Source organism: Megalobrama amblycephala, linkage group LG7 (assembly GCF_018812025.1).
Source record: "Megalobrama amblycephala isolate DHTTF-2021 linkage group LG7, ASM1881202v1, whole genome shotgun sequence".
Lineage (NCBI taxonomy): Eukaryota > Metazoa > Chordata > Actinopteri > Cypriniformes > Xenocyprididae > Megalobrama > Megalobrama amblycephala.
In genome coordinates this window covers 3,720,733-3,745,434 of record NC_063050.1, presented here as the reverse complement: position 1 = coordinate 3,745,434, position 24,702 = coordinate 3,720,733, and the positions used below count along the sequence as shown (strand labels likewise).

The 24,702-nt window shown below is 37.7% G+C and overlaps 2 protein-coding genes across 3 annotated transcripts in view; one reads left to right on the top strand and one right to left on the bottom strand.

Annotated features, from left to right (window-relative positions):
- Positions 1-24,702, bottom strand: part of LOC125271522 (polymeric immunoglobulin receptor-like) — a 50,915-nt gene that overhangs the window by 16,071 nt on the left and 10,142 nt on the right. The window lies entirely within an intron of this gene.
- Positions 4,878-17,585, top strand: LOC125271101 (polymeric immunoglobulin receptor-like). Of its 2 annotated transcripts, XM_048195069.1 has the most exons (10): positions 4,878-5,215; positions 5,328-5,633; positions 5,739-6,053; positions 6,133-6,429; positions 6,503-6,799; positions 8,957-9,010; positions 16,543-16,596; positions 16,807-16,860; positions 17,020-17,115; positions 17,225-17,585. In XM_048195069.1, the coding sequence occupies exons 1-10, from the start codon at positions 4,897-4,899 to the stop codon at positions 17,404-17,406; spliced, it is 1,974 nt and encodes a 657-aa protein (XP_048051026.1). In that variant the 5' UTR covers positions 4,878-4,896; the 3' UTR covers positions 17,407-17,585. The 2 variants fall into 2 exon arrangements, with proteins under 2 accessions (XP_048051026.1, XP_048051027.1); XM_048195070.1 differs by lacking the exon at positions 16,807-16,860.

The following is a 24,702-nucleotide window of genomic DNA, read 5'->3' as shown; positions in this document are numbered from 1 at the left end:
ATCAAAGGTCAGATTTTGTTCCGACAACAACCTCCTTTGGATTCGTTCATCATTAACTCTGCAAACCAGTCTGTCTCTCAGCATCTGCTGCAGCGTTTCACCATAATTACAATCCTGTGCACACAAAATGTCAGTTACTGTCTCATCTGGCCTCCTTAAGTCTGAGTCAAACTTGAAACGCTGAAATATCTCATTTGGCTTTGGGTTAAAATGTTTTTTTTAACAAGTTCACCAACTGAGCATATGACTTGAATTTAGGCTTATTGGGGCGCAGCAAATTTCATATTAAACTGTAAGTTTTGGAACCTGCTGCTGTCTTGATCACTGTCATGTTTTACTTTGGTAGCCGGACACTTTTCTCTTCCATTAGGCTACTGCATCATACAGCTCTCATGCGTTTACCAGTGATATCTCTTCACCAAAATATGTGGTAACTTGGCATCAAAAACCACACAAGAGAAGAAAATACAGGAGGGTGGGTTTACTAATAACTGCTTTTATTACAGAATCGACAAACACTGTCCAACAGGACAGAACACACTTCTTCAACAAGTAAATTCCCCCTCAACGTAAGCAGACAAGTGACTAGTGGCCACAAATGGAACTGCAAGAATGTGAGAGTAAGAGTTTGTAGGGGTGTATTTTAGTGTGTGTAGTGCCTTTATCACATGTGCTGATCAGGCCATCTCGCTTTCAAGACACTGCTTCATGAATCTTTGAAACCTTTGTGAATTTGTTTCGCAAAAGTAATTCAGAGTGCATATCAAACTTCCAGTCACATAATTTCAGTAAACAAGGTTTTGTTAAATCATCCCCCGGTTTCACAGACAGGGCTTAAGTTAGTCCTAGACTAAAACATGTTTGAGCTGTTTTAACTGAAAGCACCTTGCACTGATATATCTTAAAATATGTCAGTGTCATTGTTTTGTCTCAAGATGAACACCAGTAATGTTTTTTTTTTTTTTTTTTTTTTCTGGGGTGCGTTTATAAAAGCCACTTAAATGTCCCAATTGAACTAAGGCCTAATCCTGGCTTAGTCTAAGCCCTGTCTGTGAAACCGGGCCCATAACTGTTTCGAAATTATTCAAAATTTCAATAGTTGGCCACTAAACCAGTACCTGTATATGATTTTTACCTGATCAGTTTTATAAATATGTAGACATGTAATGACACATTTGTGTAATTTAAAAAAAATAAATAAAAATGAGTATTGCATTAACTGAGCTATCCATAAATCAAAGCCCGACAATTTAATAAAATAACACATATTATAAAGACACTTCATATTTAATGGTATTAGATGATTAGTTAATTTAATTTAATAGATTACACTTTCAATAAAACATTTGCACTGAGTGTTTTTATGTATGTCTGGCTTTCACTGCATTTACACTGTTCTGGCCAGCAGGGGTCATCAGCATGTGGCTTTTTAAATGCTTTAAAACAGTGAATCATTTCGGAAAGCAATTGCATTTTAAAGGGGCATAAATCTGGCAACCCACTGTGATCACTCAAAGAAGCTTTTTCCCACTCCAAATTACACCTTTGCATTGGTCAAGCCACCTTCAGGAGGTGTGACCAGTATTAGTTAAAGGCCATCATCTTAGTCAACCTTGTTCGCCATGAACCACAGAAACCCATGGTTCGAGCTCTCCACTCGGGAGAGAGGATTCCCAACAACACCATCATCTCATCGAGTCAGAATAACAGCAAAATAATGGAAGAACCTGAGTGAACCTACTGAACCAACACACCATCAAGACTTTAATCTTGTTAAGGCAATGCAAGTATCAAGTAAGGGCCTGGGGTTATGTGATGTGCTGTAGGGACTGCTTTACTCAACCCCTTATCTTTCTGGAGCTTATATGAACCCTTTATACAGTACAGTTTATGGCAACTGTACTGGGGTGTTAGGACCCACTGAGACCACAGGATGACACCTCTTCCAGCAGATACCTAGTCTTCCAGGAGGTCTCCCATCCAGGTCCTAACCAGGCTCAACCCTGCTTAGCTTCAGTGAGAGTGCAGGAGAAAGCTTCAGGTTGCACTGATGGCTTCTGCTGCAGGTGTCCTCAAGCGTCTCATATACGTCTGCACCATGACTGTCTTTTACATGCTCCTCACTGGTATTTATTTTTTTTTTCGTCTCAATTGTGCACATCCTAAATTATTATTGTGAATCATTTACAATAATGTGCTTTTAGAAAACAGGCTGAATTTTCAGTCCATGCCGACTTTAAGACTATAGAAAGTATTTTTTTTCCTCATGTCAATTCTTCTCTGATTTCCCCCAGTGACGACTACAGGCCTCTACCGGTTCTCATAATCTAGTTTTTCTCTGTGTTTTTCATGCTGTGCTGTTTGTAATCTTGAGCACCATCATCACTCATCGCTTCAGATCAGTTTTTGTTTGCTTTGCATTTGTGACTTCTGTGTCACTCGTTTTAGTGATGTGTCATCTGCATTGAGTGTCTTTGTATGCTTATATATATGTTTCTCTGCATGTCTTTCACACATTTCACCACACTCACCGCTCTGTTAGTGGTGCACATGGGTGGAACAGTTATAGAGAATAAGGAAGCAGAGATGTGAGAAAAAGATAGACAGAGGATGTGCGTACATTTATATGTGATCTGATACAGCGCTCTCTCTGGATATCTGTGAGACTGAAGTTAATCTAGAATGAGGGCTGCCATCATCATCTTCATCTTCATCACTCTCTGCCTGATCTCAGGTCAGTTCTTCACTGGTCAGTCTGGCTCAAATAATATATTATATGATCTAGATTGATGATATATAATAACCCAGAGCAAATGAACTTGTGTTTGGCAGGTCAGGTACTTTGTTTCAGAGTGACTGGATGCGCTGGAGGGAGTTTGATGTTCGAGTGCATGATTTCAAACCAGAAAAAGACTGAGGAACAGCGTAAAGGAAATTATTTCTGCAGAGACAGGAGCTGTAAGGTGGGCATCAGTTCTGAGCTTCAGCGTCGCTGGGTTCATAAAGAGAGATTCGCTCTGTATGATGATGAAAACAGCAGATTCTTCACAGTGTTTATCAGGAACCTCAGCAGAGAGGATGATGGGGAATATGCGTGTGGAAATAAGCAGAAATGGAGTCGTGATGTTGAGTTAAAGGTGAACAGAGGTACGTGTGATACTTTATAACTTACTACAGTAATTATTTTATTATAGTACGATTAAAGGTGCACTACGAAAGATTTTGAGTAAAAATGAAAAGTTCAAAACAGTTTCCATGCTTTACTCTGATTCACAACAGTACATTTATAATTATAATTCATAAGTTGAGCTGTCAGGTCAGATTATGCAGGGAAAATGTCAGTTTTATGTCATTTGTCTTTGCATGTTCATGTCACTTATGTAAAAAGAAGAAAAAACTAAACAAAACAAGACTAGCTTCTATATGTAACTTAGCTGATTAAATTTTCTTCTGGATATATTCCTTGTAGGATGTACATTTTCCTGTCAGTATGTCTGATGAAAAATGACAGATCAGGGGTTTTCCAGAAAGCAAGGTTAACCTACCATCACATTTGTCCTGAACTCTCGGTTGAATCACACAAACCTTACTTACTCGAGGTATGCAGGGTCAAAACTGGAGTAAGTTCAGTCGACTCAGAGTATGAAAGAGTTAACGGTGAACACAAAGACATTATCAGGCCTCGTTTACACTAGTCTGTTTTGTTTTTAAAATGCATAACTTTTGCTACATTTACGCCTGTTGTCTACACTACTCCAGTGCTTTCGACCCTTGAAAACTGAGACTTTTGGAAACGCTGCAGACCCCTTTTTAGTTTGAAAAATCTGAGGTTTTCTTTCAGTCTAAACGAACCAAAATGAAGACTTTTGAAAACGAAGGCATGGCTGCCCATATTGCGCTAACAGACCTGAGCCGTGTCTCTCCAGGGCTCTGTAACAGACAAGCCTCCATGACCATGTGAAGAATAACATGGGGACAGAACTGAAAGCTTTGCTGCCTTTGTTGTCCCTTTTAGCAGCCATTGTGAAGTTAAATGCTGCATTTTTTAATACTTCAGCTGCCTACATGTGCAAAAGGCAAACTATTATTAGAGCAATCAGCAATTGTTTACACTACCCTTACACTACCAGCATGTCCACCCAATCAACAATTTGAAAATAATGTGATCTAAATGTAATGTGAGCTAAAAGTGTAACCTCTCAGTGCACTCACTGTTCTCATACTATGGCCACAATGTGAGACAAACTGTTGACTGGGCAGTGTGCATGAATGGTCATGTGACATGCGTTTTGGTCGTGTAGTGTGGACAGAGATCTTTTCTGAACTGCAGTGTAAAGATCAGTATGGACTAGGATCTTTTTATGGTAAAATGCTGTGTTAAAACAAAAATGGAAGTTTACCATGGAAACAGACACTAAGAAGCACACCATAATTCTTCTTTCTTCTTCATTTGTTTAAAGATGATTTACATACTTAGTGCATATCGCCACCTACAGGGCTGTTGTGCAATCATTTGTTAATCTTATGTTTTAAGATTAAGATTTTGTTTATTACTGTGGACAATAATTATATTGTTTGTTTGATGCCAATTATAAATTAAAAAAAGAAAGATTGATTAAATTAAAAATCTTTCACGTCCATGATAGGATCATCAGCTGAAGACCTCTGAAGAAAACTGGAACAGAGAATAAGTTGCTGTTTCATAACAGTCACATAACCTGCTTTCTGGAATACTTATGCTCTGAAGACAACTGTACAGAAATCTAAAAAAGAAAAAAAGAAAAAGAAAATCTGGAAGGAAAGAATAAGATTAGTAAGAAGTTCCTTAATAGTAATGTTTTATATTTCAGTGCATCACAAGTTTATGTTGTATCATTTTCAGAGTCTGGTTGTGGGATGACTGTTATCCAGGACGAGTATGTTGGACAAACGATCACTTTCCACTGTGAATATGATGATAAGTTTAAATCACACACCAAAGTCTTCTACAGACTGAAAGAGGGTCCTGTCCATGTGCTGAACAGCTCACAATCATCACAATCATCTGAGGAGAAGATCATTCTGTCTGACAGTCATGAAGATCAGTTTACTGTGACCATTAGAGACATTTCTGCAGACGACGGAGGAGTTTATTTATGTGGAGTGGAGAGATACGGATCAGATCCATCAATTACTCACATATCCTTCATTAAAGAGATTCAGCTGAATGTTTACAGTGAGTTTAGTTTATTTTTTATTACATAATTTTTACAGCTCTAAATAAGAAATGTAAATTCCTCCTGACTTTTAACAATACACTAAATCAGGAAACGAATCTCATTTTGCAGGTCGAAACGCTTCTGTCCAGGTTCAGGCCTACTCCAGTAAATCAGTCTTCATCACGTGTAAATTTCCACAAGAGTTCAGAAGAAACAAGAAGTTCATCCAGAAAGATTCATCACAGAAGATTATTGTTGATGAACAGAATCAATGGGTCCGTCATGATAAAGTTCACATGTATGATGATTCCAGTGAAGGACTTCTGAAGGTTTTTATCAGTGATTTAACAGCGGCTGATGAAGGAACGTACAGGTGTGGAGTGAATATCACTGATGATGATCTGTTCACTGACGTCAAACTGACAGTAAATCAAGGTAAAGAGATTCTGTCGGGAGATTCATCGGACACTTTCTAGCAGTTGTATTACTAGATACTTTTGATATTTGATATTATATATTTGTCATTGTTTTTGTGTATAGTTGATCATTTTCGTGCATCAAGTAAAGCATCTGCTGTCATTGGTGAAAGTGTGAAACTCACCTGCGATTTCCCTGAGAAACACGGCGAGACCTTCAAACACATCTGCAGAGAGAACGAGCAGAAGATATGTGAGAACATCAGTTCATCAGAGCAGAAACGCTTTGAGTTTTCTGTCAGTTCAGCAGGAGTTTTTACAGCGATCATCAGTAATGTGAGCGAGAGAGATGCTGGAGTTTACTGGTGTGGAGCAGAAACCAGAGACACACATCTGACTTCTGTCTCTCTCACCAATCAACATCAACTCACTGTGACCAGTACGTACAGTCACCATAAACCAGATAACATGTGCATTCATTGCAGGATATAAACACTTTCATTCTCTTTGACTATTAGTGCCTCCAGTGGTCGGACGTGAAGGAGATTCATCAGAGATCAAATGCCCTTATAATGCAAAACATTCAAGAGAAGTAAAGCATCTTTGCAAAGGAAAGTGTTTCACTAAAGATGCTCAAAATATCATTCGATCCAATGAAGTTAATAAACCAAGGATTTCAGCAAAGGATGAGACTGAACTCAATCTCTTCACTGTGACCTTGAGTGAGCTGAGAGCAGAGGATGCTGGGATATACTGGTGTGCAGTGAGAGATGAGTTTAATCTTCACACTGAACTCATGATCGTCATGAAAGATGGTGAGGGTGTTTCTGGAGAAAATCTCAATGTTTCTGATCATTCTGTTCTCATACTCATATTTTCTCTCTTCAGCGGTCACTCGTGAAGCGTCTGTCGGAGGATCAGTGTCCATCAGCTGTCAGTTCTTCAGGAATCACATGAGGTTTTTCTGCAGAGGAGATCAGCTGAACATCTGTGTGCGAGACGGAGTTCGTGTTTCATCGAATAAGAGAACAAATGGGCGATTCTCTGTGACTGACGAAACCTCAGCTGGAGTCTTTACTGTGAACATCACCGATCTGACAGAAGAGGATTCTGGGAAATACTGGTGCGCAGAGGAGAGTTCTGGGTCGTTCATATTCACTGAAGTTCATCTACGTGTTATCGGAGGTAAAATATTAATTAAACTGATAATAACAATTGTTTTTTGCTTAAATTATAATTGCAATAATTTGTCTTGATTGTTGTAATTTGAGAAATTTCTTTTTACATTTATTCACAATTATTGCACTTTCAAGTAAGTGAAAATCATCAGATTTATTATATCATATACATTAACACGCTCTTTAAACTGGTAAAACCATAATGAGTTTCTCTCAAAACCTAAAGTGAAATTCCTAATAGTGATTTCAAATGATGTTAATGTTTTTCTCTCTATAGTCACACAGAGGCTGTTTAAGTGCATTTATTCAGCAACTACAGTCAGAAACAAATAAGTTGAGATCCATGTTTGGATTTATTACAGTTCATAACCGAAGGTTTGATGGCAGATTCAGTCACAGTAAAACTCGTGAAGGAACAGACGGACTGAACGACACCTTCATTTGAGCAGAATATCTCAATGGAGATCGATAAACTCACATGTTCATCAATGTTTTCAGATCATCAGCGGTGTTTTCACAGTGTAGAGAGCATGTGCACATGGTTGCCAGATTGCAAAGATGAAGTAAAACTCAGACATTACATGTATCCTTTTTAAGAGAACATGTTTGGGGGATTTAAACTCTTGACATCTGGCAACCGCACGCATGAGAGGTTGTGAAGGCTTGTTACCAATGCAATACAACTGAAATGTCTTATAAAGTTTAACCAATGGGCCAAAATCACAACAGTTACTATAAGAGAATCAGAAATCATAATCCTGATAAAATATGTATAAAATATATAATCGTGCAGCCCAACTTTCTACAGATGTTTTCTTTCAGTGTGATCATTTTTGGATGTACTGTCTCTTTAAAGCAGCACGCTGTGGTAAAGTCTGATGAACGGTCATGTTCACACCAGCTGAAAACCACAGATAAAAACACTTAAGAAAAACTGGCTGCTGCTTTTGTGTTTTAGTTCTTTAGTTCAGTAACGTGCAGAAAGAAAGCGTTTCTATTTACAGATCCAGCAGACACAGGATGTAGACTCAGTCGGTCAGACGTTTAATTTTGGTTGAAAATGAAAATGGGATTGACCTCTAAACCCAATATTTAGACACAGAAAGGTCATTGGACGTCAATGTATCATCAGGAAGACATTGGTCAGATGTGAGATATTGGTTGAAAATGATAATCAGCTTAACTCAATGTTTGTTTACGTCAAGCACCAACATTGGGCAGACACACACATACAAAAACACTTTATTTCCTTCTACAGAGGCTTTTATTGAGAATTAACAGAGGTTTAGATGTTGATGGCTTATTGAAAATGTTTTGTTTGAAATCTTTCGTTTTGACTCTTGTCTTTTTACCATTACTTTTTCTCTAGCTGCTTTAACTGTGTATGTTATAACAAACACAAACACAGTTACAACAGCCAGAGAAAACTAATGTTAAAAAATAGTCAAATTAGCACCAACCTATGCTGAGATCTTGAACGATTTAATGTGCTGCCATTCATTTCTCCCTACTTTTATTAATTTATTTTACAGTGCGGAGCTAATTCCAACCAAAATTTGACGTCTGACTGATGTTGGGGTTTGACGTCAAACAAACATTGGGTTTAGACGTGATTTTCATTTTCAACCAAAATTTGACATTTGACGTACTGTGCCAGCTGGCTTGTGTTTTACTTTGGAAAGGTCCGTCTGAATTTGTGTTGATGCCATTTATTTTTTGTTGTTGTTGTTTTGTGGAGCACAAAAAGATGTTATTTTAACATTCACACAGATCTTATCTATACAATGAAAATACAGAATTAATCTAAATTTAAATCGTTATGCACTGAAGAGTTTTTGTGTGCTTCCATATATTCCGACAGGTCTTGTTATGTAAGACATCAAGTATGTGCCAGGTTTGAATATGCACAAGTGATTTCAGTGATAAATTTGTGTCTGTTTGTTTTGTCACAAATTATCATACAGCTTTACAAGATATGAAATAAGTCACATGTGCACTTCTGTGGCATTTTTTGCTAAATGCATAAATGTAATTGTATATATAAAAAAAATATTCGTCAAGCAAAATTGCATTTGTGTTCCACAAAACATCTGAGTAAATAATGACAGAATTTGTCCATTCAATAAATTTGACGATCAATAAACTTGACCATGTGTATTTTCAGAAACGACGTCATCTTACACTGAAAGAGAAACATCCCAGGATAAAGAAAAGTCTGGTAAGATCTAACAGATCCATTTCTCAGTTTGAGATGAAAGTGATCTTATGAATATATAATAAGTGTTGGATGTACAGTCACCCTTATTTATATAGCGCTTTTTACAATACAGATTGTGTCAAAGCAGCTTTACATTGATAATTGGTATATAATTTTCCTTTTAAAGAATAGTGTCAATGCAGGCAGATCAAAAGCACTGTTGAATAAATGTCAAGAATACTGTTGAATATCAAATGTCAAGTCAAATTAAATTAAATTAGGGCTGCACGATTAATCGTATTTTAATCACGATAACGATATCTGCTTCTCCCGATTGATTTTAAATAATCGTCACGATATTGGCCCGCTCTATGAAAATGAACATAATTTGGAAATATTGGAAGTAATATTAGGAGTTTCGCTGTTTTATCTTTTGAAGTTCCTAAAGGTTTCACCAGTTTTCATAATGTTGATCAGCTAGAAATGATTGTTCTTTGCTTTACAAATTTGCCGGGCAATTTGAATCTGGTTTGTCTTATTGCAAACGAATTTTGTTGATTTAAAATCTAATGTGAATACATATTACAAAGCACTCACCAAAACCATGTTTTGTATTGATTTACCATCTAACGAAGTTATCATAGTTGGTTAAATTAAGTCGTTGTGCCACCTACAGGCCTTTTGGGTGAATTGTAGGTTGGTAAAGAACTTGCAAAATAGCCATAATTACATTACTCTTTTTGATAGAATGAATGTAATTAATAATCGTGATTATAATTTTGAGGAAACTGTGGCACTGGCTGTCGTGTCGATGAGGCCTTCACAAAGGATGATCTAGTCGACTCGATCTCGGCTGATACTTCAGGGCTGCGTTGTGGTCGTATCAAGGCACCGGTCCTCGGTCTCATCTGGAAACGGCCCCGAATCCGGTTGGGTACGGTAAACCTCAGGATAAACAGAAAGACTAATATTAGCGTAGATGCCATTCTTTTTCTGATGTAACGAGTACATCTGGTGTTATAGGAAGTGTTCCCGGTTCCGGCTGAACTAATTTATGCAGCCTAATAATCCTTTAACGGATTTGAAAATATAAATTTATAATGTATTATGTGTATGCCAGGTTAAAGAGATGCGTTTTTAGTCTAGATTTAAACTGACAGAGTGTGTCTGCATCCCGAACAATGCTAGGAAGATTGTTCCAGAGTTTAGGTGCCAAATAGGAGAAGGATCTACCACCTGTGGTTGATTTTGATATTCTAGGTATTATCAGCTGGCCTGAATTCTGAGATCGCAATAAACGTGAAGGACTATAATGCATTAAGAGCTCGCTCAGGTACTGGGGAGCTAAACCATTTAGTGCTTTGTAAGTAATTAACAATTAGGGCTGGACGATTATGGCCTAAAATCAAAACCTCGATTAATTGAACATTTTACCTCGATTACGATTAATGAACGATTATTTTATTTCTGTTTTTTTTTTTTTTTTTTTTGCCCTCATAGTTAACTGACAAGGTTTGTACTGTAAATAGCCTACCCAGACAGCAATATATTGTGGCCCAGATCCGGCCCACATCTAGTACACGTGGATTACCTGCGGACCAGATGTGGGCCGACACTGTGTTGCTGTCAGGGTATGATTGACTATTAAGGTGGGATATTTTTTTTCCTGTTGAAAGAGTGATCTGACATCATAAGCTCACTATCAGCAGTTATTTTATCTATGGTTTGTAACATTTCTTCTGCTCGTTGTTTCTGCTCGTTGTAAATCAGATAAAGATAAATTAGCACAGTACCAGTAGTGATTGGGTGTGTGAATTAGTCATACCATCTCTCTATTAATTGTGAAGCTGTGGGTTGTAAATAGTTCCTTCAAAAGTAGAAAAAATAGATGCTATAACTTTTGAGTTTCTAAGCTATTCTAGTGATAAATCACAGGACAGCGCTGACAACAAGTTTCTGCGTTCTTCTGTGTGCGCGCGATCTTCACGTTTTGCGCAGCTGTTTGTATGAGTGTTCGTGCCACATGCAGCTGCGCGAGCGCGGCATAGATATATGTATATATCTATGCGAGCGCGGTAGCTCGATATAATAATAGGCTACACATCCGATCGTCTAATCGCTTGAATGTCCAAACCATAAAACAAATACAACTGACAAAGTTTAGTGAAGACGCAAGGCTCACCGCTCGCGCGCCATCACTATGTGTTGAACCGGCGTTCGCCTCAGTGTTTTGCTTTTATGCCACTGACTGGATGGGGCGGAGTCACGTGGCTACACACGCAGTTATTTTTTTAAGGGGGAAGAATTAACAGGATTAAAAAAACGAAATAACCGACATGGGAAAATTACGTCGGTTAGAGGTTCTGAATTTCGGTTTCGATTACTTTTCGATTAATCGTCCAGCCCTATTAACAAGATTTTAAAATCTATACGATGTTTAACAGGAAGCCAATGCAGTGACGACAGAACTGGGCTAATATGGTCATACTTCCTAGTTCTAGTAAGAACTCTAGCTGCTGCATTTTGTACGAGCTGTAGTTTATTTATCAAGCGGGAGGAACAACCACCCAGTAGAGCGTTACAGTAATCTAACCTCGAGGTCATGAACGCATGAACTAACTGTTCTGCATTCTTCATTGAGAGCATATGCCGTAGTTTAGATATATTTTTAAGATGGAAGAATGCGTTTTTACAGATGCTAGTAACATGGCCTTCAAATGAAAGATTGGTATCAAAGAGCACACCCAGGTTCCTAGCTGACGACGAAGACTTAACAGAGCAGCCATCAAGTGTTAGACAGTATTCTAGGTTATTATGTGAAGAAGTTTTCGGTCCAAAAATTAGAATCTCTGTTTTTTCTGAATTTAGTAGTAGGAAATTACTGGTCATCCAGTTTTTTATATCAGCTATGCATTCTGTTAATTTTGTGAATTGGTAAGTTTCGTCAGGGCGCGAAGAAATATAGAGCTGAGTATCATCAGCGTAACAATGAAAACTAACGCCATGCTTCCTAATGATATCTCCCAAGGGTAGCATGTACAGAGTGAAAAGCAACGGTCCTAGTACTGAGCCTTGCGGTACTCCATATTTAACTTGTGATCGATATGACATCTCATCATTTACTACTACAGACTGATAACGGTCAGATAAGTATGATTTGAACCATGCCAATGCAATTCCACTAATGCCAACATAGTTTTCAAGTCTATTTAAGAGAATATTGTGATCAATAGTGTCAAATGCAGCACTAAGATCCAGTAACACCAATAGAGAGATACAACCACGATCTGATGATAAGAGCAAATCATTAGTAACTCTGACGAGAGCAGTCTCAGTACTATGGTACGGTCTAAATCCTGACTGGAAATCCTCACAGATATTATTTCTTTCTAAAAAGGAACATAGTTGCGATGAAACTGCCTTTTCTAGTATTTTTGACTAATTCTTTAGGATCTAGTTGTGGTTTTTTAATAATAGGTTTAATAATAGCCAGCTTAAAAGTTTTTGGTACGTATCCTAATGACAAAGATGAATTAGCAATATTAAGAAGGGGATCTATGACTTCTGGAAGCATCTCTTTCAATAGCTTAGTTGGTATAGGGCAGTGGTTCTCAAACTTTTTTCCCAGTGGGCCGCACAATGGTCCAAGTGCAAGTCTCACGGTCCGCATATAATTTACATATGACGTCACCAATGCAAACCAATTAGATTTAATGTTATTAGCAGATAATACTATTATTATACCAAGATGTTGCACACAATAAATAACAAATAAAAACTAACTTACTGACATTAGCTTTACAATAATAATCAGTAATGCTCAATGAACACACAAACACAATCACTTTAAGTTGCTATTTAATTCTGTATGACTTTATGACTCTCTTCAACATCATCGCAATAGTCACCAAACAATCACATAAACGCCTTAATAAGCAAATGTTACTCAGCTCTTTTTACAAACAACACTGAGCGCACTGTAGGCTAATTACAATCTCTGACGATATCAAGCATTCTGTCATGTCGCAATCCCTCGCACAGCATCGGATCCGCGAGCGCGCGCAGAGTTGGGCTCATCCAGTCGCGGGTGCGCTGATGCGGTTATTTTACTGATTTAAAATACATCAAACAAACACATCGAATTCACAGTTCAGTCTTTTGAAATTGTAGGTTTTGCTTGTAAAGTACTTTACTACAGAGCAAACAGGAAGGCTGCCCATCTCGCTCATTAGGCCTAACAGCAAACTGATTCTTCCATTCTTCTTACCTTTACTGCTGATGCTGCGACTCTTCTTGCTTGCAGGTGTTCCTTCACTTTATCTTCCACATTTAGTTTTTCTCCTTTAATAACAAATTTTACCATTTTGAGGCTTAAATTTACAAAATCAATGGCTACTGTTTGAATTCTTCCTAAGCGCGCACTTGTGTTTGTTTCGTTAACTGAGTGATTGCATCATTAGCCTACATTGCCTGATGTCTGAAAATAATAAATGCTCACCAAAATTATTTTATATGACAAATAAAGCATTATAGCTCATTTATATTTTTTAATTCACTTTAATTTAAATTTTAAAACAAAAATAAATTGTATGCTATTTATTATTATTATTATTATTATTATTATTATTGTGGTCGGCATATCGCGGGCCGCATTTACATTCGTGACGGGCCGCAGGTTGAGAACAGGTTGAGAACCACTGCTCCACACCCATTCAAACGCTTACTGCGGTGAAGTGTCGCTTCGCGCGACTCGCGCCCAATTACATCAAAAGTATACACTCACTGGATGTCATGGCAACTGAATCACGTAGGAAAACTTTAAATATCTCGCCTTCGCTTTAATTTCGGACCATCTCCAAAAAGACATAAAACACTAAACAAATGATTTTGACATGCGTTTATCAAAATAGGAAATCCAGACTTTTAATCCCTTACACACAATTACTGCTGTTGAAATACGAAATGGAGGCGGGTCCGGACCGGAGTCCGGACTTTTAGAAGTGCTGGTATAGGGTCTAACATACATGTTGTTGATTTTGATGATTTAACAAGTTTAGACAATTCTTCCTCTCCTAAAGCAGTAAATGAAATGAATTTTTCCTCAGGGACACTACAATGCAAGGTCTGACGCGATACTGCAGTAGACGGTTGCATGGTTATAATTTTCTCTCTAATATTATCAATCTTGCAAGTAAAGAAGTTCATAAAGTCATTACTGCTGTGCTCTTTGGAAACATCAGAAGTTGAAGCTTTATTTCTTGTTAATTTAGCCACTGTATCAAACAAATACCTAGGGTTGTGTTTATTTTCTTCTAAGAGTATTGAAAAATAGGCAGATCTGGCAGTTTTTAAGGCCTTTCTGTACTCAATCATTTTCTCTCTCCACGAAATGCGAAATACTTCTAGTTTTGTTTTCTTCCAGCTGCGCTCCATTTTTCTGGCTGCAGTTTTTAGGGCCCGAGTGTGCTCATTGTACCATGGCATTGGATTAAATTCCTTAATCTTTTTTAAACGCAAAGGAGCAACTGAATCGAATGTTCTGGAAAAGACAGAGGCAATAGTTTCTGTTGCAACATCGAGGTCTTCTAAGCTGTCTGGTATGCTAAGGCGATGAAACTGATCAGGAAGATTATTTATAAAGCGATCTTTAGTGGTAGAAGTGATGGTTCTACCATATTTATGGCGGGGAGGCAGTTTAGCCGCTTTCACCAAATGTAATATACACGAGACTAGATAATGATCTGAGATGTCGTCACTCTGCTGCAGAATTTCAACGGCATCAATATCGATTCCATGTGACAATATTAGATCTAAAGTATGATTATGACAATGAGTGGGTCCCGACACGTGTTGTCTAACACCAATAGAGTTTAGAATGTCTGTAAATGCCAATCCCAATGAGTCTTTTTTATTATCTACATGGATATTAAAATCACCAACAACAAGGACTTTATCTTTAGATTATTGTCTGTGATAATATCATTTACAATAAGTGCTTTTGAAGAAAGTGATCTAATATTTAACAATCCAAGCTTTATCATTTGTTTATCATTATTATCTCGATTTTTTATTTGTTGATCATCAATTACATTTTTTCCATTAAATGGGTTTGGAAGTTTTTTGTTTTTATTAATTCGGGGTACAGACACAGTCTCTATGTGATAATATCTAGGTGTAAGAGTTTCTATGTGTTGGGATTTATCTGACTTCTGTAACGTGAGGTAGCTAGCAGACGGTCGGTTTAGCCAGTCTGTCTGCTTCCTGACCTGGGCCGTAGTTTGTCATGTTTCAGCTCTAAGACTATGTGCCATATTACTAGAGAGAAGAGCAGCACCATCCCGGGAAGGATGAATACCATCTCTTTTCAACAGGTCAGGTCTGCCCCAAAAACTTTTCCAATTGTCTATGAAACCTATATTATTCTGCGGACACCACTTAGACAGCCAGCCATTGAGTGATGATAATCTACTAACTATCTCATCACTCCGACGAACAGGAAGGAGACCAGAGCAAATTACTTCTCCTGACATTGTACTTGCGAGTTCACACACCTCTTTAATGTTAATTTTAGTGATCTCCGACTGGCGAAGTCGAACATCATTTGTGCCGACGTGAATAATAATTTTAGAATATTTACGATTAGCATTAGCCAGCACTTTTAAATTTGCTTTGATGTCAGGTGCTCTGGCTCCCGGCAAACATGTGACTATGGTGGCTGGTGTCTCTATTTTCACGTTCCGTGTAATAGAATCGCCAATAACTAGGGCACTTTCAACAGGATTCTCAGTGGGTGCGTCACTGAGTGGGGAGAACCTGTTTGATGTTCTTAATGGAACGGAAGAGTGGTGTTTTCCGCGGCTAGGCCACCTCACCGTTACCCAAGTGCCCTGCTGCGCGGGCTCTACAGCCGGAACAGAACAATGTACAGAGTTCACTAAGCTAGTCGCATCCAAAACAGTATCTGAAGCCCCTGCATTCTTACTATCCTCGATGAAAGTTTGGATGCGTGTCTCTAATTCTGAGATTCTCTCTGTCAGCCTGACTATTTCCCTACATTTATGACATGTAAATCCCTCGTCGCTGACAGAGAGAGCTACACTGAACATGTGACAGACTGAACACGATATAACACTGGGAAAGGATGACATAACTCACCGTGGTAGACTGATCCGAGTTGCCACAGCTGTTCGATGAACACGTTGGAAGAGGAGCGCGCGAGACTGATGACAAGTTAAACAAGCTAGCGAGATGCAAACGCGTTGTATCAGCGATTTAGATTCAAAGATTACAAGCTGGCGACGTCAGATTAATGTGGTGGGCAATAGTATATATATAAAGTAATGATAATATAAGCAACAAAAAGTACGAGATTCAATAAAAGTAAGAGAAAACAAAGCTATACGGAGATACAAAACACTGAGCAGCGAGGCAGAGAGGCAGGCAGGAGCAATCGAGCCACTCAGATGTTCCACAAAACATCTGAGTAAATAATGACAGAATTCGTCCCTTCAATAAATTTGACGATCAATAAACTTGACCATGTGTATTTTCAGAAACGACGTCATCTTACACTGAAAGAGAAACATCCCAGGATAAAGAAAAGTCTGGTAAGATCTAACAGATCCATTTCTCAGTATGAGATGAAAGTGATCTTATGAATATATAATAAGTGTTGGATGTACAGCATGTGTATGACTGCTAGATGAATGTCATAGTCTCACCTTGTTTCTCAGTGACAATCTCTTTGCTTTGTGTGATTTCTTGACAGAATTTGTTCCTCTAATTTAACCATCGGCTCTACGATTGTGTATTTTCAGAAACGACGACATCTGACACTGAAAGAGAAAAATCCCAGGATAAAGAAAAGTCTGGTAAGATCCAACAAATCTGCTTCTCAGTTTGAGTTGATATATCTCAGTTTATTTTATGATATAAAGATGAGTGTCAGATGTACAGCATGTGTATGACTGCTAGATGAATGTCATAGTCTCACCTTGTTTCTCTGTGACAATCTCTTTGTGTGATTTCAGGCTCTTCTATGATAGTTGCTGTTTCTGTGGGTTTGATCCTGCTGGCTGTGTGTTTAGTGCTCGTGTTGCTCAAAATAAAATACAACCGCAAACACGGTGAGACACACAGGCTACTGCATTTTTAATAAATCTGAGTTTGTCGCCCTCTGCTGTTCAGAAATACACACACAGATTAACCTCACACTTTCTCTGCTCATTCACACAGGCATCGGTTCATCGACTCCAGCACAATTACCCATAATCCCCTCTGATGGGCTCCTGTGCACGTCTGTCAGTTTCCAGAAGCATGAAGAGTCTCTCAGTGACGCTGCTCTCGCCTTCAGTAATGAGGAGATTCATTCGGATTACACCACGGTCATTTACCACATCGTGCCAAATTCATTTTAGTATAGCCTAAAGAAACTCTGGGCTATTTTGATTGAAATGTATTTTGATTCATTTGTTTCGCTCAAGCTTCCCCAAACACTTAATCAGGCCTCTATTTCTCTAATTTTAAAGAAAAATAAAGATCCCTTGCATTGCACTTCTTATCGGCCGATCAGCCTTCTTAATGTTAACTTTAAACTCTTGTCTAAGTTGCTGGCTTTACGGCTAGAATTCGTGTTACCAACCATAATTTCTCCAGAGCAGACTGGCTTTATTAAAAACACACATTCTTTTTTTAATGTTAGAAAACTGTTTAACATTGTATATAACTCTGCTCTCCCAGAGGCAGTAATTTCATTAGATGTAGAGAAAGCATTTGACCGGGTGGAGTGGAAATATCTCTTTTACACTCTAGAGAAATTTGGCTTTGGTGATAAATTTATTTCTTGGGTGAGGTTATTATATTCTGCCCCCCAAGCATCTGTCAGAACCGACAATACCCGTTCTGACTATTTTTCCCTCCACCGGTCGACTCGCCAGGGATGTCCCTTGAGTCCACTCCTCTTCGCCATCGCTATCGAACCCCTTGCTATTGCACTGCGGTTTGATTCATCTATAAAAGGCATAAAGAAAATAGGTACAGAGCAAAAAGTGTCTTTGTATGCGGATGATCTCCTCCTTTATATTTCGGATTTGGCTAGGTCGATACCGGCAGCTCTTAATATTTTGAAATCATTCGGAATTATTTCTGGTTACAAATTAAATCTGAGCAAGAGTGAAATTTTTCCATTGAATTCTGCAGCTAGAGACTATCCTTTACATAATTTTCCATTTATGATTGCACACCATAGATTTACTTATCTTGGAGTCTGCATCACGGATAAATTCAAAGATCTTTCTAAATTTAACCTTGCTAATTTATTACTCCAGATGGAGAAAGATTTTGAGCGCTGGGCTTTGCTTCCCCTATCCTTGGCTGTAAGAATTAATTCAGTTAAAATGAATATCCTTCCAAAATTCTCCTATTATTTTCAGTGTAAACCTATTTTCCTGCCTCAACACTTTTTTCGTAAAATTGATTCCCTAATCCTAGGATTTATCTGGAATAAAAAGATACCCAAAATTCGTAAGATATTCTTTCAGAGACCCAAAATACTTGGGTGTATGGCTCTACCTAATTTACAATTTTATTATTGGGCTTCAAATCTCAGAGTCATGCAATGCTGGTTAAATCAGGATCAATCTCAGGATTCATCTGGATGGTTTAATATGGAGGCTACTTCATGCATGCCCACTTCACTGACACCCTTATTACATGCCCACATGCCCCATGCACCCTCAATTTCCTAATCTCCTTAGAACTACTCCTATTGACTTTTTTTTCCCAAGCCCACCCATATTATGAAGGGTATGATCTCATATCTTTATAATGCAGTTTGTACTTTGCGTGAATGCCCACTTGCAACTATTAAATCTCAGTGGGAGGAGGACATAGGAGAAAATATTTCAGAAGAACAGTGGGAAAAGATTCTATGGCGTGTGTATTCTTCATCTTTTTGTGCCAGACATGCTCTGATTCAGTTTAAAATTCTCCACCGTACCCACTGGACCAAAGTTAGACTTTCAAAAATATATCCTGAAGTGGATCCCACATGTGACCGCTGTCACCAGGCCCATGCAGCTACTGCACACATGTTTTGGTCCTGTCCCTCTCTACAAAATCTCCTCTGGTAGTAATTATTTTCCTCCCCTAGTATATAAACCGGTACCCTACTTTAGGGATATGTCGGCTGTGCTGAGTATGTTTAGTACCTTTTTGTGCCTTTGATTTTATTTTGTAAAGAATTTTTTTGTTATTTATTTATTTATTTATTTTTATTATTTGTTTGTCTTACTATCTTGTTGTTGTTGTTATTATTATTGTTATGTTTTTTTTCTAGTATTTTATTCTTTTGTTATTTTTTTGTGTGGATCCTTTTATTAACAAAAGATATATATGGAGGTTATATAAGTATATGTATATGTTTTGTAATTGTATGTTATATTTTGTTAATATGGAAAATTTATAACAAAAATTTTATTTCCTGTATTCTGCTTCAGCTCTCTATCCATCACTAAATAACATGTATGTGTTTGTATGTTAGAATAATTTAAGTGTTTAGTTAATAAAGGTGTCACACCTATAGTTGTTTCTAGTTCATGCTCACATACTGGAGTCCCTGATCATGCAGATTTTGGCTACACGCTCTGAGTAGAACTGTAGAGTAAGAACGATATTTCCCTTCCCCGGAAATGAACATTTCTTATAACAGTCACTGGCCCTCATGGCCAAATCAGCCCCGAGCCCAAAACAGTGCTGTGTTTCACCGCAGATCTTCACTAAAACCCGCCCGTAACACTCCTCTCTGGATCAATATCACACAAACCATCATTTCACCAACAAATGGAAGTTTTATCAGAAAACAACTCGGAAATAAAACAATAACAAGATCACAAAATGAACATGATAAAAGTGGCCGTCTGCTGGCATTTTTATTGTTCACTTAAAGATTTCAAACCAAAGCATTGATGTTTTACCACAGTTTTACAATAATAAGTGATACATTGATCATAATGAATTCATTTGTGTCAAGATTGCACATTTTGAATGTCTCCCTCATTTAACACACCTGATTCAGCTCATTAGTTGGGCGTGTCTGATCCAAACTGTGGTGAGGGGTTCAGGACAGGATTGAGAAGCACTGCTGTAGCTGCTGATGCAGTGATACAGTGATACTGACATTAGCTCATGCATGCTGTTTCACAATAATGACCCAGGAGATATTTGTGAAATGCTTTTTTTTGAGACATTTAAGGACAATTAGAATATAAATTAGGATTTTTAATGCCATGAATTTCACCCTTTTTAACATTTTCCATAGTGTCTCAGTAACAAGATGCTGCAAAGAAAATGAACAGAATAAGAACCAAATCCTTTGTACAAATCGTTCACAGAAATTATATATTTATGTCTATAAGACAAGTCCAATAGGAAACTTATAGGAATGGTAATATGATCGAAATTCTAATTAAAATAGTACAATTTTCTTATTGGAATCCTTTAGTATTGTTTGACAAGGGGATGATGTCAAGGACGTCACCTGGTAACGTTCAGAGACGGTCACTATGTGGAGTTCTTTTAAGGTTTGGGGGACGTTATTTGTGGATCTTCAGGGAACATTCAGGAGGTTCTGGGAATGTTTAGGGGACTATTAGGACGTTCCCTCTAGGTCTCTACACTATTAATCAGGCATGAGCACTGTGTGTTCATGCTAAACACATTCAAAGATAAAACACAATGATGACAGACTCGCAATGTGATGAACATCATTTACAGTAATCCGGGGAAGTTCTTGTAAGCTGAAGTCATCTTCTACTTTGTCATTTGAAAGCTCTGCGTAAGGAATGTTTTCTGGTGCTGCACCGGATTTAAATAGTCTGCCTGAGGAAAAACACGGAAGTGACCAGGCATAGAGTCCATTCGGGTCCAGGACCTACTGGTTTAAAGAAATATCGGGTATTCAATGGTCCAAAATATAATGACAGATAGCGAGCATTTACTATTTGCTTGTAATTTATTTTTACTTGGACACCAACCAAGTAATGTTAGTGTCCGATGGCCAACACATCTCTTTCATTTAACCATCAACACTCTTAAACCAATGCCACACACACACACACACACACACACACACACACACACACACACACACACACACACACACACACCTCTCTTTTCTCCTCTGCTAGAGCTTGTTTCCTAATCTAGTTTTATAATACGAGGCATTGTATATTACGAATATTGTTGGCTCTGTGAAAATGACGAATGTTGATCTGTTGAATCATCTACGGTTGGTTTCAATTACAGGTGAAATATAATTTATTATTTAAATAATCAGCAAACCAAGGCTAGAAAAGTCACTCCAATGCACCTTTATATCTGATGCCAGAATGATTGATGAAAACGGCTGCAGGATTGCATAAATATACATTTATTGAGCAGAAATTTTTATTGATAATAAAAGTAAAATACAAACAATTCAAAGCAGAACACAAGCATGATTATTAATATAATTTACTAAAAACAGAGGCAGAGTATTGTTTTATTTGTTCTTTTGAAGTTTATATATATATATATATATATATATATATATATATATATATATATATATATATATATATATATATTCTGCTGCTCAGTATTAGCAATTCACAGTACTTTTTTTAGTTAAATAATGTAATCACATTTTTAAATATCTATTTACAGTTTCACATTTCTAAAATACATTAAAGTTAGCAAAGGAGGCTTGTAAATGAGGCTTATTTTTCTCAGCGTGATAAACATCACATCCCAGTAAAACACACTGACATGTTTGACATCAAGTACATTTATAATGATAAATTGTTATTACAGATATTTTCTTTCTCTTGATCCAAGCTGCAGCGCTCATCACAGATTGGCTTATTGCTCACAACATAATGCTTCACTTCTGATCAACTGATGCTCACAAAGATTGAAGATAAAAAACAACAACAACAACAACAAAAACAAAAAAAAACAACTACAACAGAAGTCAACGTTTCCCAGTGACCTGTAGGTGTCGCCAACTGCTATATAATTTGCTTAATGAAGCTGAATGACTGTTGCTCAGTCATTATATTCTCAGTCACTGACATGATTCTTGATTTGAATTAAAAACTAAACTGTAATATTAGTTATGCTGTGTTTGACAGATGCATAATCAGAGTGAATCTCGTTTTTACTGATGGTGACTGTAGCGTCACTGAGAGACTCTTCATGCTTCTGGAAACTGACAGCAGAATACAGGGGTCCATTAGAGGGGATTGTGGGTAACTGTCCTGTAGAGTTAAGTGGATTCTGTAAATCAGAGGGGTTTGTGGGTAATTGTACTGTCGAGTAAAGTGGATTCTGTGAATCAGACAGGATTATGGGTAACTGTCCTGTAGAGTTAAGTGGATTCTGTAAATCAGAGGGGTTTGTGGGTAATTGTACTGTCGAGTAAAGTGGATTCTGTGAATCAGAGAGGACTGTGTTTAACTGGACAGTCGAATAGAGATGATCTGAGTCTTGAATCTCTTCTTGAGCCTGTAAGAAGAAAAATCCCCCAAACATGAAGTCTTAGTTCAAAGGTGTACAGCATATACAATCCAACTTCTCACGTTGAATTTAGCTGGAATTGAATGAATGGCAAAACAGCATTTTGTTGCATACCCCCTCTGTCACCGCTGTCAGTGTGGGAACTACTGGTTATACCATACCATGTCAATACATGTGTTCAACTTCATGCAGCGCTGCACAGACCGAATGGCATATGACATCAAAATACCATGAGAGCACAGCTTTCTAGTCGCTTGCATGATTCTTGATGTCAAACACCAAACCGTCTGTGCAGCATGTTAGCTTTTTAACTTGGTGTGAGATTTACTTGGACAGCATAAGAGCGTGAGGCAGAGATGGCAACCTTGAACATATTGAAGCACAGATCAGTTCTGAAACTCACCATATCACGATCTCCTGTCTCTCTTCTGTCTGATGATGAAATGATTCCTGTGTGAACAAGAGCAACATCTGAGACTGAGAAAAGACAAGATGATTTTAACTGTGTATTTCTGAACAGCAGAGGACGACAAACTGAGATTTATTAAAAATGCAGTAGCTTGTGTCTCTCACCGTGTTTACGGTTGTATTTTATTTTGAGCAACACGAGCGCTAAACACACAGCCAGCAGGATCAAACCCACAGAAACAGCAACTATCACAAAAGAGCCTGAAATCAAGCAAAGAGATTGTCAAGGTGATCACATGACATTCATCTACAAGCATTCATACACATGCTGTACATCTGACACTCATCTTTATAGCTGTATCATGTGATCACTTTCAACTCAAACTGAGAAATGGATCTGTTGGATCTTACTAGACTTTTCTTTATCCTGGGATATTTCTCTATCAGTGTCAGATTTACTCAGATCACCTGTGGAACACAAATACGATTGTTTGTATATTATATTCTGTACAATCAAACCAGACAGTAACTACCCAGCTAACAAATTATTGTTCTAAGAATGTTTTCCAAATGTTCAGTTTGGTTGGAAACATTAAAATCTCCAGTTTTTTTTTTTTTTTTTAAGGTTGGTATGATGTTCCTGAAACATTCTTTCAACTTAATTTTTTACTAACAACTTAGCATTATGTTATAAATCAACACAACAACAACATTATTATTATTTTTTTTAAATTCCAAGTATTTAAAAATGTCCAGCTTCCTTAATGTTAATAGAACATGATTTAAAGGGTAGTATGATTTTGCTGAAACATTCAAACACCTGCTTTTAATAAGCAGAATCAATGAAGGAAAGAGAAACAACAAGAACAAGAAACAAGAAACTACAACTGACTTCCAGCTGAAGATAAAAGACATTAAATCTCTGAAGATCAGGGCCCGTATCCCTAAAGAATTTTTGTGCAAAAAGTGGCTCCTAGCGGCCAAATTCTAAGAAAATTCTCAGAGTCTTGACGTTTTCTTAGAATTTACCCTAAAAGTGACACGAAAATCCCAGTTAATATAAAAGCTATTCCTCAAGATTCCTAGCGCTTAAAAGGGCTCCTAAGGCGAGATCTGCTAAGAGCAGGGAAGAGGACTTTTAGTGGCTTAGGAGTTCCCCTAAGCAGCTGCACAAAATGGCCAACAGAGGAGGCAGGAGAGATGTCCTGCAAACACTGGATGACAGGGAATTATTGAGACGCTACAGATTGGATCGTGCAGGAATCATGTTTGTGGTGGATCTCCTTAGAGATGCAATTACTTCACCAACTGGGCCAGCAACAAACCTTGCTCCTCAGTCCAGTTCGGCTTGTGATTCCTTTTTTTCTCCATTTTCTGTGTTTGTAGGATATTTGTTAACAAGCCTTCATAAATAGACCAGCCAGCAATCACAGACATTGATAAAAGCTGAGCCGTGTTACCCTCGTTAAGACCACACTGAGTTGTAACGTTGTAATTTCTACTTCATTAAGGACAGCCCCTTGAGATAGGCCATCTTGTTTTCAATGGGGTCCATATGGGAGTGAAAGTACAAAATATGCCAGCTAGGATATTAATCTGAGCAAATAAGACAGGAATCATTATTTGAACAGGGTGTAATGAGCTAAAGTTTTCACATATTTTAGATTCTAATGTTAGGCTATAACCCCTACAGCTTACTATTCATTTTCCAGATATTTTCTTGAATGTGAAATATTATTTACAATTACAGT